At 41.1% G+C, this 13,995-nt stretch overlaps 2 protein-coding genes across 2 annotated transcripts in view; both read left to right on the top strand.

The window, feature by feature from the left end:
- Nucleotides 1-13,813, top strand: part of LOC113516573 (uncharacterized) — a 47,072-nt gene extending 33,259 nt beyond the window's left edge. The window contains exons 3-9 of the mRNA XM_052899152.1: nucleotides 1,129-1,193; nucleotides 1,760-1,900; nucleotides 3,225-3,310; nucleotides 4,771-4,853; nucleotides 6,072-6,164; nucleotides 6,472-6,559; nucleotides 7,087-13,813. Coding sequence (XP_052755112.1) covers nucleotides 1,129-1,193; nucleotides 1,760-1,900; nucleotides 3,225-3,310; nucleotides 4,771-4,853; nucleotides 6,072-6,164; nucleotides 6,472-6,559; nucleotides 7,087-7,214 — 684 coding nt within the window. The 3' untranslated portion in view covers nucleotides 7,215-13,813. The remainder of the gene's footprint in view (nucleotides 1-1,128; nucleotides 1,194-1,759; nucleotides 1,901-3,224; nucleotides 3,311-4,770; nucleotides 4,854-6,071; nucleotides 6,165-6,471; nucleotides 6,560-7,086) is intronic.
- The window catches only part of LOC113509324 (U4/U6 small nuclear ribonucleoprotein Prp4), a 251,128-nt gene that overhangs the window by 138,491 nt on the left and 98,642 nt on the right, over nucleotides 1-13,995 (top strand). The window lies entirely within an intron of this gene.

The following is a 13,995-nucleotide window of genomic DNA, read 5'->3' on the forward strand; positions in this document are numbered from 1 at the left end:
TCCCGTGGCGTTGCCCGCTTCTAACTATGTTGTTCCCGTATATCATTCCCATTGGAACTCTTCATGAATTCAGCCTTATATTGTATTATATACTTAAATGATAATTACGTACCTAATACCTTCGTAAAGTGTCAACCAATTCAACTGATCGGTTATTTTATAGCATTTTATATGTATAGTTTTTTTTTTTATATATCTTCCATGTACAGACAGCGACCAGTTACGATTTTATTATATGTATTGATATATGTGTACACGGCGGACTTAATGCTGAAAGCATTATCTCCCAGTCAACCGTAGGCAAGTGGCAGAATACACGCATGTGGTACTACTAATTATTGATATACATACATACTAGTTTTTTTATATACAACTTAGAATGGCAAACAAGCTGACGATCCATCTGATGTAAAGTGGTAACCGTCGCATATAGACATGAGCAGTACCGTGGACATAACAGAGTATACTGTTTCGCCCATGATACCCCCCATGCGTTGCAATTCCTGAGAACTCAGGTGTTATTCCTCTGTACCCAGTAAATTCACGCCATACCTTACCCTTCAAACCGAAACACAGCCATGTAAATACGACTACTTCACGATAGAAACATGAATGGGACAGAGGTGGTCAAGCAAACGACTTTTGTACAAAGTTTCCCTCTGGTAGGTGGTGGCCAGTATGTAAATATAATATACTACAGTGTTTAATGTAATAATAATACCTAACATACATTATACAATTACATACAATTTTTGGCTGCTAGAAGCTGGAATCCCAAAAACTCGGTATGCTTAATAGAGCGAAGCATTACTTCACACCGGATCAGCGATTAATGCTCTACAAATCGCAAATCCGGCCCCACATGGAGTATTGTTGTCACTTTATCGGCGGAAGCACCTAGTCACTAGCTTGAAACCCTCGACTCAGTGCAACGACGAGCTATGAGAATTGTCGACAATCCGGGCACTTCCCTCGATAATAAGTCAAGTCTGGGGATTCTTGGCGTCGATATATCTAGCACCGTCCGTTCGAAGGCTCTTTTGTCATATTTGTGAATCACGAGTCACTTTTACTCAGTCTCTTGTTCTAATTGTGATGTGTGGTGATATTTTTCTCTATTTGTTTCAGGCCGGCCAAGGTCCAGACCCAAACTTGAGGGTGGCCAGTCCAAATCCAGACAGCAAAGCTTTGAAGTAAGTAACGTCATGACATGACGCAAGATCCGAAGTGTGCACTTGGTACCAGTAGTGATTTTTGTGTAATTGTATAATACTATATTTATATTATACAATAATGATATTAATACAAATAAATATTGTAAATTAGCTATATAAAATCACATATCTGTATGTAAATTCAATAGTCAATATTTGCATGCCATTTATTGTGGCGGAACATAATGGACATCTTGTAAACTTGACAAATGCAACCGTGAAGCAGTTGTGTTTGCACGGCTGTGTTTCGGTTTGAAGGGTGGGATATGGCGTGAATTTACTGGGTACAGAGGAATAACACCTGATTCCTCAGGAATGGCAACGCGTGGGGGGTATCATGGGCGAAACAGTATACTCTGTTACGTCCATAGTACTGCTCGTGTCTATAGGCGACGGTTACCACTTTCCATCAGGTGGGCCGTCAGCTTGTTTGCCATTCTATGTTGTATATAAAAAAAAGTATACTCAATATTGCTAGCAATGGGACTGTGATTGCCAGTGGTGAGTTCGTTACAATGTTGGTGATGTGTATGGCCGCGCGGCAGGGTGCAGTCGTCGCTGCGGCTGCAGGCGGACACGTGCCGCGAGCTGCTGGCGGGCTGCGCGGCGCTGTGCGGCCAGCTCGGCCTGCGCCGCTCGTTCAGCGCGGGCGACGTCGCCGCCGGCAGCCGCCGCCGCCTGCGCAGGTCTCAAAACTCGACCGTTTCAATTATTTCTCAGTATGGGGCCATATCTATGTTGATGCGTGCAATGCAGTGACATTGTTGGTTAACTAAGAAATTTAAATAATTGGTAATTTACCACTGCACGTACTTTTTTTTTTTTTAATGGGTGATAATGGTATGGTAACCCCGCCCGTGCGGTCGGTGTACAATGACGGGGCACCAGTGGTAGATGACTGATGATGATGAAAACAGGTCAGGTAGTCCATCCTGACGAATTCAACTAGAATTAGCCACGATGGTTTCCAGGGGGAACCATGTGGAGGTCGACCTGACAGGGTATATTGCTAATAATGGGGCTAATTACTAACAATAAAAAACAACAAAATACGCTGTCGGAGTACCAGGGAAACATGATAGGTGAGGAAGTAAGCAGGTCAGTGACAAATTACACAAAAATTAACATATATTTTTATATATATATTGCTAGAAATTGGGTTGTTATACCCTGTTACTAATTAACCTTCCCCCCCTGTATAAAAGTCGTCTGCTTGGGCACCTCTGTCCCACTCATGTTTCTGCCGTGAAACAGTTGTGTTTGCATGGCTGTGTTTCCGTTTGAAGGATGGGTATATAAGGCAGTGAAATTACAGGGTACAGAGGCATAACTTTAGTTCTTAGGCAACGCATGAGGAGTACCGTGGGCGACACAGTATACGAGATATATATACTTATGTTTCTAATACTTACGTTCATGACTATATGCGACGGTTGCCATTTTCCATCAGGTACGCCGTAAGCTTATTTCCCGTTTTAATAAAAAAAGTAATTTATAAATCCAAGCAGAAGGTACCAGGCTAACATGTGTTCTAAGGAGATATTATTCAGTTAGCTCTTCCGCGGAAGCAACTTTTTAAGACAAGTAGGTTTTTAATTGTATTTTTTATCATAAGGAGACTTTGTACAAAAGTCATTTGCTTGGGTACCTTTGTCCCATTCGTGTTTCTGCCATGTAGCAGTTGTGTTTTCATGGCTGTGTTTCGGTTTGAAGGGTGGGATATGGCGTGAATTTACAGGGTACAGAGGAATAACACCTGAGTCCTCAAGAATGGCAACGCATGGGGGCTATCATGAGCGAAACAGTATACTCTGTTATGTCCACGGTACTGCTCATGTCTATAGGCGACGGTTACCACTTACCATCAGGTGGGCCGTCAGCTTGTTAGCCATTCTAAGTTGAATAAAAAACGCCATCACAGTTTTCACAGTTGTGAAACGCGGATTTCACAGCTGTGAAAACTGTGATTTTGTATTTATGTATTTTATTTTAATTTCATGGTTTCCACAGCGCGACGTCGGAGGTGGGTCTTTGCGCTGCGCTGGAGGCTCTCACCCTCACCGCCGCGTCTAGGTCCTGCAGCACGTGGGTAGCTGGTATGTCGGTTTACCATCCATATTTGATTACAACACTTGGGGCAAACGAGCATGCGGCTCACCTGACGGTAAGTTACTACCGCCGCCCATGGTACCCACAACACCAACGGCATAGCAGGTGTACTGGCGGCCTTTTAAAAAGGAATATGCTCTTTTCTTGAAGGTTATGTTGTCGTATCGGTTCGGATATGTCCATAGTAGAGATAATGAAGTACCTTAGTTGTTCGGGCAGTATCCAATTTAAAAACTTATTGGTTACACGGTACACATTTATTTAACTGAACCTAAATGAAGTTAGATAAGTAAGAAAATCCAGAATGGAGAAGAATACAGTTTTTTTTTTTTTTTTTATAAAAAAGCAATAAGCAAAAGCGTGCATTCGCCGTCGAGAAAGGTAAAATACGGAGACGCGGTCGGCTGTCGCTTCCACGTACAGTTAGGGCTGCCGTCCGTCGAGAATTCCCCGGATTTGTCCTGGTTTGAGGGTCGTCCGGGGGCCGTCCGGCAAGGGTTTTTTAAAAGGGTGTAACCCGGACACTTCTTGTCGGGGGAAATATATTTTTTGATAGGTAGATTCAAGAAGGCTCGGCAAAATAGTGTCCGGGGAAAAAAACCATATTTCGCCCAAATGTACGGGATTCTTGCCTTGTTTATCCGGTATCGGCAATTTATGTGATGGCAGCCCTACGTACAGTAAAAGTACTTTATTCGCGGTGTACACGTTCCGTAAATATGCCGTGAATATAGAAACCGTGAATATAGAAAGCTGAACCGCTTATAACATACAGTGACGTTAACATTTGATAACACACTTTAGGCGTAGTTGTATTAAGGTCTGTTTACTTTTTTATTACTCCATTTGCCGACACGTTTACAAACTATACCGAATCCTTTTTATTAATACATACCGATTAGATCCCCGAATAGTGAAAACGCTAATAAAGGAGGCGTGAATAAGGAGCTTACACTGTATAGAAAACCGGTTCTCCAAAACACGTCGAACTGCCCATCCCACGCCGTCCCTTAGTCGCCTCTTTCGACACCCACGGGAAAGGAACGGGTGGCCTTTTTTTTACACAACTTAGAATGGCAAACAAGCTGACGGCCCACCTGATGGAAAGTGGTAACCGTCGCCTATAGACATGAGCAGTACCATGGACATAACAGAGTATACTGTTTCGCCCATGATACTCCCCATGCGTTGCCATTCCTGAGGACTCAGATGTTATTCCTCTGTACCCTGTAAATTCACGCCATATCCCACCGTTCAAACCGAAGCAGCCATGCAAACACAACTGCTTCACGGTAGAAACACGAATAAGACAGAGGTACCCAAGCAATCGACTTTTGTACAAAGTCTCCCTCTGGTAATATATAGAATAGGGTAGGACCACACGGCAAAGCTAGCGTTATGGTACTATACATATGAAGTGACGTACAGGTGATATTTATTGTTCCAGTGGGCGGTTCCCAGCTGCCTTCGCCGCAGCGGTCCCACCCCATCCCGCCGCCACACCGGCCCGTGCCCACCGACAACAGAAAGGTGATTTAGAATGTTTTTTTTATACCACAAAAATGATGAACAAGCGTACAGCCTGTCTGATGGTAAACGGTCACTGTAGCCTGTGGACGTCTGCAAACTTTGAGGCGGGTCACGTGTGCGGTACCGACCCTGAAGAAATCTTAATACATCTTGTTTGAAGAACCCCAGAAGTTGATAGTGGAATGATAACTCGCCTGCAATGGGGCAGGAGGAGGGGATTGTTGGTCAGGATTGTCAGGTCGATCTCTCCTTGATCCTTCTTGGAAACCGTCGTGCCGAATTTTAGGTGTACTCAACTGCCAACTGGTCTGCTTTCATCCTCGCTTATCACTTTTACCTGGTACTCCACCAGCGTATACTGGTAGTACCAGGAAGGCATAATAGGTGAGGAGGTGAGGATGAAAGCAGATCAGTTAGCACTTCGTGACGAAATTCACAAAAATTAACCACGGTAGTTTCCAGGTGGGACAACGTGGAGGTCGACCTGACAGGGTATATTGCTAGCAATGGGACTGGTAGTTCCCATTACTAACAATCCCTAAACTCCCCCCCCCCCCTAATATACTAATATTAAATAGTAATATTTAATTATATTTTAATTAGCACACCAAATATCACTTGTTAGGGGAAGGGGATTGTTAGTAATGATGTATTTTTATTTATTTATACAACTTAGAATGGCAAACAAGCTGACGGCCCACCTGATGGTAAGTGGTAACCGTCGCCTATAGACATGAGCAGTACCGTGGACATAACAGAGTATACTGTTTCGCCCATGATACCCCCCATGCGTTGCCATTCCTGAGGACTCAGGTGTTATTCCTCTGTACCCTGTAAATTCACGCCATATCCCATCCTTCAAACCGAAACACAGCCATGCAAACACAACTGCTTCACGGTTGAAACACGAATGGGACAGAGGTGGCCAAGCAAACGAGTTTTGTACAAAGTCTCCCTCTGGTCTAATTTCCCCATAACTAGCAATACATTCCTATCAGGTCGACTTCCAAGCGGTTCTCCCTGGAAACTATCCTGATCAATTCTAATGTAATTCGTCACGATGGGTTAACGAACCTGCTTTCCTCCTCACCTATCATGTTTCCCTGGTACCTCGCCAGTGTATACCGTTAGCACAGGCGGAGTTACCATTCCATTATCGTCCATTAAAAAAAGTAATTCTTGTTACGGCCATTTATTTTTGTCCTCATTTCACATAAGGTCCGCCAGAACTACATCAAGCGCCGCCTCCTGACCACGTACAGGGCGCTCGAGAGGATGTCCCAGTCGGAGTTCAACCTGGACAGACTAGAGGTATGTACGGTCCCAGCATAGAGTGGACCACCGCTTCCTTTCCCGTGGCTGTCGTAAGAGACGACTGAGGGAGGGCGAGGGACGGGCAGCAGCGTCCCTCTTGAAACATCACCAAAGCCTAACTGCGGTTGCCAAGCGTGGCAACTACTGGCCAAATTCGCCTTATAGGTCTAGACCTATGTCCAACAGTGGACAGTTAAGAGTGTTTGTGATGATGTAATGATGAAATTATGTATATATTGTAAATTTTTTCTTTGACATTATTTTCGTAAATTTGTTGTGAGCTGTAACTGTGGTATTTTTACAGCAGGCAGCAGTGGCGAGTGCAGCGGGCGGGGGGGCCGGCCCGACCACGCTTGCAGTGCCGCCGCCGCACGCGCGCTTCGTGCACCCAGGTACGTGTGTAATGTTGGACGAATTTTACCGAATAAATCAGTTCTTATGCAACTTAGAATGGCAAACAAGCTGTCGGCCCGCCTGATGGTAAGTGGTAACCGTCGCCTATAGACATGAGCAGTACCGTGGACATAACAGAGTATACTGTTTCGCCCATGATACCCTCCATGCATTGCCAAAATCCTTTTACAACTGACGGAGTTATGGGTTGACAAACATAAAAAATACAAGCGAATACAGAACTCTGCTTTTTGAAGTTAGTTCAACCTCAAAACCTCTGTCATTTTTCATTCAAATAAAAAGAAAGTGACTTTGTTTTATATTATTTAGCGATTCATTATTACCATCATCTGTGTCCACTGTTGGACATAAGCCTCCTGGACCGCCATAGGGAACGGTCCCGAGCCACCTGCATCCACTGACCACCTGCAATACATTTTTTTTATTTTATATTTAATCGACTATTACATTATCACAGACACAACTAGTCTACAATGACTATACCGTACCTGATGTAACTTTGCAGAGGCGGCCCACCTGGCGCTCACCGCGGCCGACCTGGAACGCGAACGCGGGCGCCCCCTATCCAAATACGAGCGCAACATGATGATATTCAACTGGCTGCATACACTGGACGAGGCGGCGCCGTTCTAGGAAGCTCTAGAAGGTGACAGAAGTTGGTGTTATCAATAGGTGACAGACGTACATATGTCGTTCTAAAATGGCCATTGTTTTAGATAATTTAAGGTTTTTTTTTAATCGGTATACGCTGGTAGGGTACCAGGGAAACATGATAGGTGAGGATGTAAAGGCAGGTCAGTTAGCCCATCGTGATGAATACACCTGGCGTTCAGCACGATGGTTTCCAGGGGGGACCACGTGGATCTCGACCTGGTAGGCTATATTGCTAGCAATGAGACTGGTGGGGGGAAGGTATTGTTAGCAATGCGGAGTTACAGTAAAAGATTTGTTAATTTCAAAATAATGCCCATTTTAGAGGGACACGTAAAAATATATTGTCGTGAATAACTTCTAGAGGTTTCTAGAAGGCAAAAGTAGCTTCTAGAAGCTGTGTATAGCTTTTTCAAAAGTTAGCTCCATTGATCGGTGATTGCCATCGTCCAATATTTTAATTATATGTAATTTTATTTTATGCAACTTAGAATGGCAAACAAGCTGACGGCCCACCTGATGGAAAGTGGTAACCGTCGCCTATAGACATGAGCAGTACCGTGGACATAACAGAGTATACTGTTTCGCCCATGATACCCCGCATGCGTTGCCATTCCTGAGGACTCAGGTGTTATTCCTCTGTACAGTGTAAATTCACGCCATATCCCACCCTTCGAACCGAAACAATGTCTGTATAAGGGAGTACAGTATTTAAAGAAAATAAAGATAGACAAAATTTTTCAAAATTTCTAAAAAATATATAAATTTTGCCATATGGTATTGAGCTCGCCACTTGTACAAAGTTTTTTTTTTTTTGATGGGTGAAAATGGTATGGTAGCCCCGCCTGCGCTAACGGGATACGCTGGCGGAGCACCAGTGAAGGGTGATAGATGAGAATGAAAACAGGCCAGTTAGCCCATCATGATGAATTCATCAGGAATTAACCATGATAGTTTCCAGGGAGAATCGCGAAGTGGTCGACCTGGTTGGATAGGAATAGGATTCTCAGTCTCCATTACTAACAATCCCTTTCCCCCTACAAAGTTTTATTGTGAAATAATGAATAAATAGATGAAAAAAATAAATTTTAAAAAATTTTGTCTGTCTATCTGTTTTAATGGGTGAATATGGAATGGTAACCATAGATTTTTTTTTAATGAATGATAATGGAATGGTAACCGCACTTGCGTTAATGGTATACGCTGGCGAGGTACCAGGGACACATGATAGGTGAGGATGTAAACAGGTCAGTTGGCATGTCGCGACGAATTTAACAAGAATTCATCACGATGATTTCCAAGGGAAATCGCGTGGGGGTCAACCTGATTGTTAGCAATGGGGCTATTAGACCCCATTACTAACAATCCCTTCCCCCCCCTCTGTCTATCTGTTTGTGTATTTGTTATACACAAAAAATACTAGTTATACGATGTCGTTTAATATATAGCTTCCATACAGAAATTCTGTAAACTTCTCAATGCGTCTAGAACGTTCTAGAAGTTACAAGTGTTCACAGAAGACTCTAGAAGGTATAAAATAATATTGTGTGAGTGTAACACGTTAAATTATTGTATTATAATAATAATAAAAAAATAAAATAAAAATAGAAATAAATTATTAATGCATTGTAAACTTTGGTAAATTTGTAAATTCAAATCTCGAACAAAGACATATTGGGCATATAAAATGTAGCGATAGGATGCATTTATATATATATATATATATATATATATATATATATATATATATATATATATATATATAATAAATGTTGACGTATTTCGAGGACATACGATGCTCTGTCGCTGCATTTTATATACATGAATTGAACATACATTTTACCACTAGGAACACGCTCCTAGTACATTAGGGGTCGTCCATCAATCGAGTGGGGCTATAAGGGAGGGGGGGGGGGGTTATAACATGCATGGCAACCCCGCCCGCGCTAACGGTATACGCTGGCGAGGTACCAGGGACACATAGATAGGTGAGGATGTAAGCAGGCCAGTTAGCACATCGTGACGAATTCCATTAGAATGACAAGCGTGCATGGTGTTAGTAGATCATGCGCGGGCTTTAACGACCGTGTAATTTTAGACATAGTACATTTAAATAAACACACATAATGTTAACAGAGATTTAAAAGAGTAACTGTTGAGTTTCTCGCGGGCTCTTCTCAACAGATAACAACCTTCCGAAGCCTGCAGTAGATTAAAAACAAATGACGATTTAAAAGTGCTTGTAAACAAGTCTATTTGAATAGAGACGATTTGAATTAACCCCGTTAGTTTCTATGGAGAACCGCATGAAACTCGACCTGATATGGGTGGGTGTATTGCTAGTAATGGGTAAATTAGATCCCTTTACTCTTGGGGTTACGGGCCAAAGAAAACGCTTTTTTATTGTGGGAATATACTTTTACTGGAGGTAAACATATAAATCGTATTAAATATTGTAATACACAAAAAAACATGGACACTCTTAAAATAATCTTACAGACAGTACAGAGTAATTAATAGGCAGAGACATTCGCTAATCTAGAGTATACAATCATGGAATCGAGCTGGGAGGCGGCGCTGGCGGCCTCGGCTCTCTCGATTACCGAGAGTCAGTAATCGAGTGATGGCTACACCACGTTAGTTTCTATGGGGAACCGCATGAAACTCGACCTGTTAAGGGTATATTGCTAGCAATGGGTAAATTAGATCCCGTTACCAACAATCCCTTGCAATTTTACACTGCACTCATGATACAACAGTCTACGATGAAATGAAATTCCGAAATTTCGGACTCAATTTCGTGTTTTTGTTTATACCAAAATCGGACCAATAAATGGAGTTTAACATTACGTTCGTCATACATCCTATCGTACGAGTCCAAAGGAACAATATTTTAACATTTTTGATATTTCCAAACGGCATTATGAAATTTTAACATCAAATTTCTGTTTCGTTTGGCTTCGAAATTTCGGAAAACATTTCATGGTAGGCCATCAGGGGTCGGTTTGCAATAATTTGCATTGGCAAGTTGCACTAATATGCGTCTATCGGGGGAAAGGGATTGTTAGCAATGCAGTTTGACAGCCCCATTGCTAGCAATATGCCCTATTAGGTCGAACTCCACGTGGTTCTATCTGGAAACCATCGTGAACAATTCTTGTTGAATTCGTCACGATGGGCTAACTGACCTGTTTCATCCTCACCTATCATGTGTCCCTGGTACTCTGCCAGTGTATACCGATAGCGCCGGTGGGGTTACCATTTCATTATCACCCATAAAAAAAAAGCATCTATCAGAACAATATGGAACCATTATGTCGCTAGTGTCGCAATTCGAGAGTAGGAAACGGCTTAATTCCAATATCTATCTATTGGAACTTATTTCCAAAGTAACTCCAAACGAGGGGAGATTTCGTTAAAAAAAAAACACGTGATTAATGGACGATCCCTTAACAGAGCTTAAATTCAGCTAACAGCGCCATCTACCGCAATTACTATTAAGCGCATCAAACATAAGCATTTTATTTTTTTTAATTTATTCTCATTTAGACTTAAAGAGTTGTGAATTATTAATGGGAGTGAGAAATAATGTGATTGTATTATGTTTTCTTGTTTGATAAACGATATTGGCATGTCTAGCCACGTGAACGTGGCGCCCTCTGGTGACAACAGTCGCTAATACAGGGGTGGCCAGTTTGGTCGATCGCGACTACAAGTCCAGTGGACGGTGGCAAGGTGAACAATATAACATATCGCTAATCCAGCGGAGGATGCTCGGACGCGACGCTCGCACTAATATAAACAAGTAGTCGCCGAGAAGCAGTTTCAGTTTTACGTTCTCCCTCTTAATACAATAAACAATACTGCAACACTACACGCTCGTGCACTGAACTGTGCCGTTACATTTGTGATCTCGTGAAGTATGCAATTGGTAGATCGCACAGGGTCGCGTCGGTAAACAGTTCATTTTGGGTCTGGTCAAGTCGGCCACCCCTGATCTACACGATGCTCTGCGAATATCCGAATAGCGTTTCAGAATTGGGCCCACTGTTGGACTTAGGACATCTCAATATTGCTTAGCGAAAGAGACAAGAAAACATAATAATACCTGATTTTGATTGTCACTTTGTTGTGACGAGAAATGTTAAAACTGTCATGTAAATATTTAAATTTGTATGTCCAAGTGTTTATTGTTAAAATACATTTGTATGTGTATATTGTGGGATACATCTTCATCGTAATCAACCATTAACTGTCCACTGCTGGGCATAGGCTTGGGATGTTTTGCCAGTAGTTGCCACGCTTGGCAGGCACAGGCTTTGGTGATATTTTAAGAGGCACGCCGCTGCCTGTCCCTCTGTCGTTAAGTTCACTAAGTCGCCTCTCACGACATCCACGGGAAAAGAAGTGGTGGCCCAATCTATGCCGGGACCACACGGCGAGTCTATCCATAGATATTTCTATATATCACCCACGTCTACGCTTTGATGACCAGAAACAGTTAGACACTGTTTTTGTACTTTTAATTCTTGGTGATCTGAAAGAGTGCTCAGAGATTATAAATCGAAAAACCTATATTCGGTTTACAGTAAAAAAATTACAACTAAATCTCCTAAAATGATTCTTTTTTTTGGATTTAGTTTTATTTAGTAGTGTAATTGGCAAGTGTTGGTCTCGATATGGCATACACACTAAAGCTGCAAGTTTTGCTCGCCTCGAAATTTATGCAAATTTTTATATACAAAGTCTTTTTTTTTTAAAAAACAAATCGGTTTACAATTCGACGAAGTTATGAGGTAATAAACATAAAAAAAAATACAATCGAATTGAAGGTCCCTTCTCTTACTTCGTTTTAAAGGAGACAATGTCTCCTTAGGAGTTATGTTAGCCTGGTACTTTTTAAGATCCACGGTGATGACTGTTCGCGTTTTTTCCTTTCATCATCATGATTTAAACTGTTAACTGTGTACTGGTAAACATTAGAGGGAAGGGTGGTCCATTCTATGCCGGGACCACACGCTGTATATATTTTCAAATAAAAAAAAATCCAAATTGGTTTACAATTCGACGAAGTTATGAGGTAATAAACATAAAAAAAAAACTACAATCGAATTGAAGGTCCCTTCTCTTACTTCGTTTTAAAGGAGACAATGTCTCCTTAGGAGTTATGTTAGCCTGGTACTTTTTAAGATCCACGGTGATGATTGTTCGCGTTTTTTCCTTTCATCATCACGATTTAAACTGTTAACTGTCTACTGGTAAACATAGGCTTTCGATCGGAGGGAAGGGTGGTCCATTCTATGCCGGGACCACACGCTGTAAGTATATATTTTTAAATAAAAAAAATCCAAATTGGTTTACAACACTTGTAATGTGTCATGTGTCAAGTTGTATTTTTTTTTCTTCAACCGACTTTTTTTTTAATTGAAAAATTTCTTTTTTTTTCTGAAAGGATGTACTTACAGATTGATCCAGGGCTGTAGCTAGACCCAAGTTTGAGGTAGGGCAAAAGAAATTTTTGGAAAGGTAGAAGCCAATAATTAAGAGACTTCGAAAAAGCGAATCTGTCTTATTTTCTTATGGCCTTTCATTTACGGTAGGGCATTGCCCCCCAATGATCTCCTAGCTACGCCCATGGATTGGTCCAATAGAAATTTTATGAAAATCGATACAGTAATCCAGTTTTTAAGTCAAAATAACTTATTTCGTTACATTTTAAGTCTGTTCTTTTTGTGGGTAACAATTTAACTATATTTTCGTTTATAATACTTTTTCTCAAACATGCTTGGAAATGTATTATTTTGACAATCTGCTTCGAGATAAATTAAAATTGCCGTACTGGCCAGATACATGCGGGCAGCGGCCGGCAAAAGTTGTATGAAAATCCATATCTGTCGTGTTTTGCGGCCAGATAAATTACTATGTAAACTCATATCTGTCCTGTAATTTAAAAATGGAATGACCTTTTACTTCGAAACATGGCTACCAAGGAGATAACTAATAAAGGTTTTATTTAAATTTCGAACTGGTATGCAAATAGAAAGCTGTTTATTAAAAAAAAAAAACAAAGGAACATTATGGCGCGTGAAAAATTATTATTGTTCATTATTCGTCATTGAACTTAAAAAGTAAAATTGTGTTTTTGATTTCCGCGCATTGTTTGAGAAAAATACTATACAAGCCTTGGCCACAACTAGGCATTGATGGACTCAAGTATGTGTGCCTCGGCTACGTCTCGGCCCACATTTGTACGTTCGTCCATCAATGCCTCAGTTGCTGGCCGCTGCAGTAATGTACTATTATATGTTATTTGTTATGTAAAGCGAACATTCCATCCCCATATTTATATAAGAAAATTATAAAATATGTTTCCAGTAACCATAAGACAGAAGACAAGTCTAGAGAGTTGGATTGAAAAAATTTTATTTTATTGATTTTGTATTTGTAAATTCACATCCAAAGTTCCTAATAATTGTTTATTCAATTAATATTATGTAATTCCATCACCATTGGCTGTTATATGGTGTTTCACTGTATTAATTGTATATTTTTATGGAAAATAAAATATAATATGTAAGTGACTTTGTTGTTTCTACTCTACGAATCCTGGAATTCAGCGTGCAGGACTTGCGTTAAGCAGCTAGCTCGCTTGTAAGAAACAATTGTATTTGGGAAATTTTAGAGACAAATTAAATGTGAAAGGTCGTTGGACCGCTTGTAAGGTCGAAAAGTCCGAATTTGTCGTCAAAAAGTATTAAAAAAT

Source organism: Galleria mellonella, unplaced genomic scaffold, assembly GCF_026898425.1.
Source record: "Galleria mellonella isolate WM207_F2 unplaced genomic scaffold, CSIRO_AGI_GalMel_v1 utg121, whole genome shotgun sequence".
Lineage (NCBI taxonomy): Eukaryota > Metazoa > Arthropoda > Insecta > Lepidoptera > Pyralidae > Galleria > Galleria mellonella.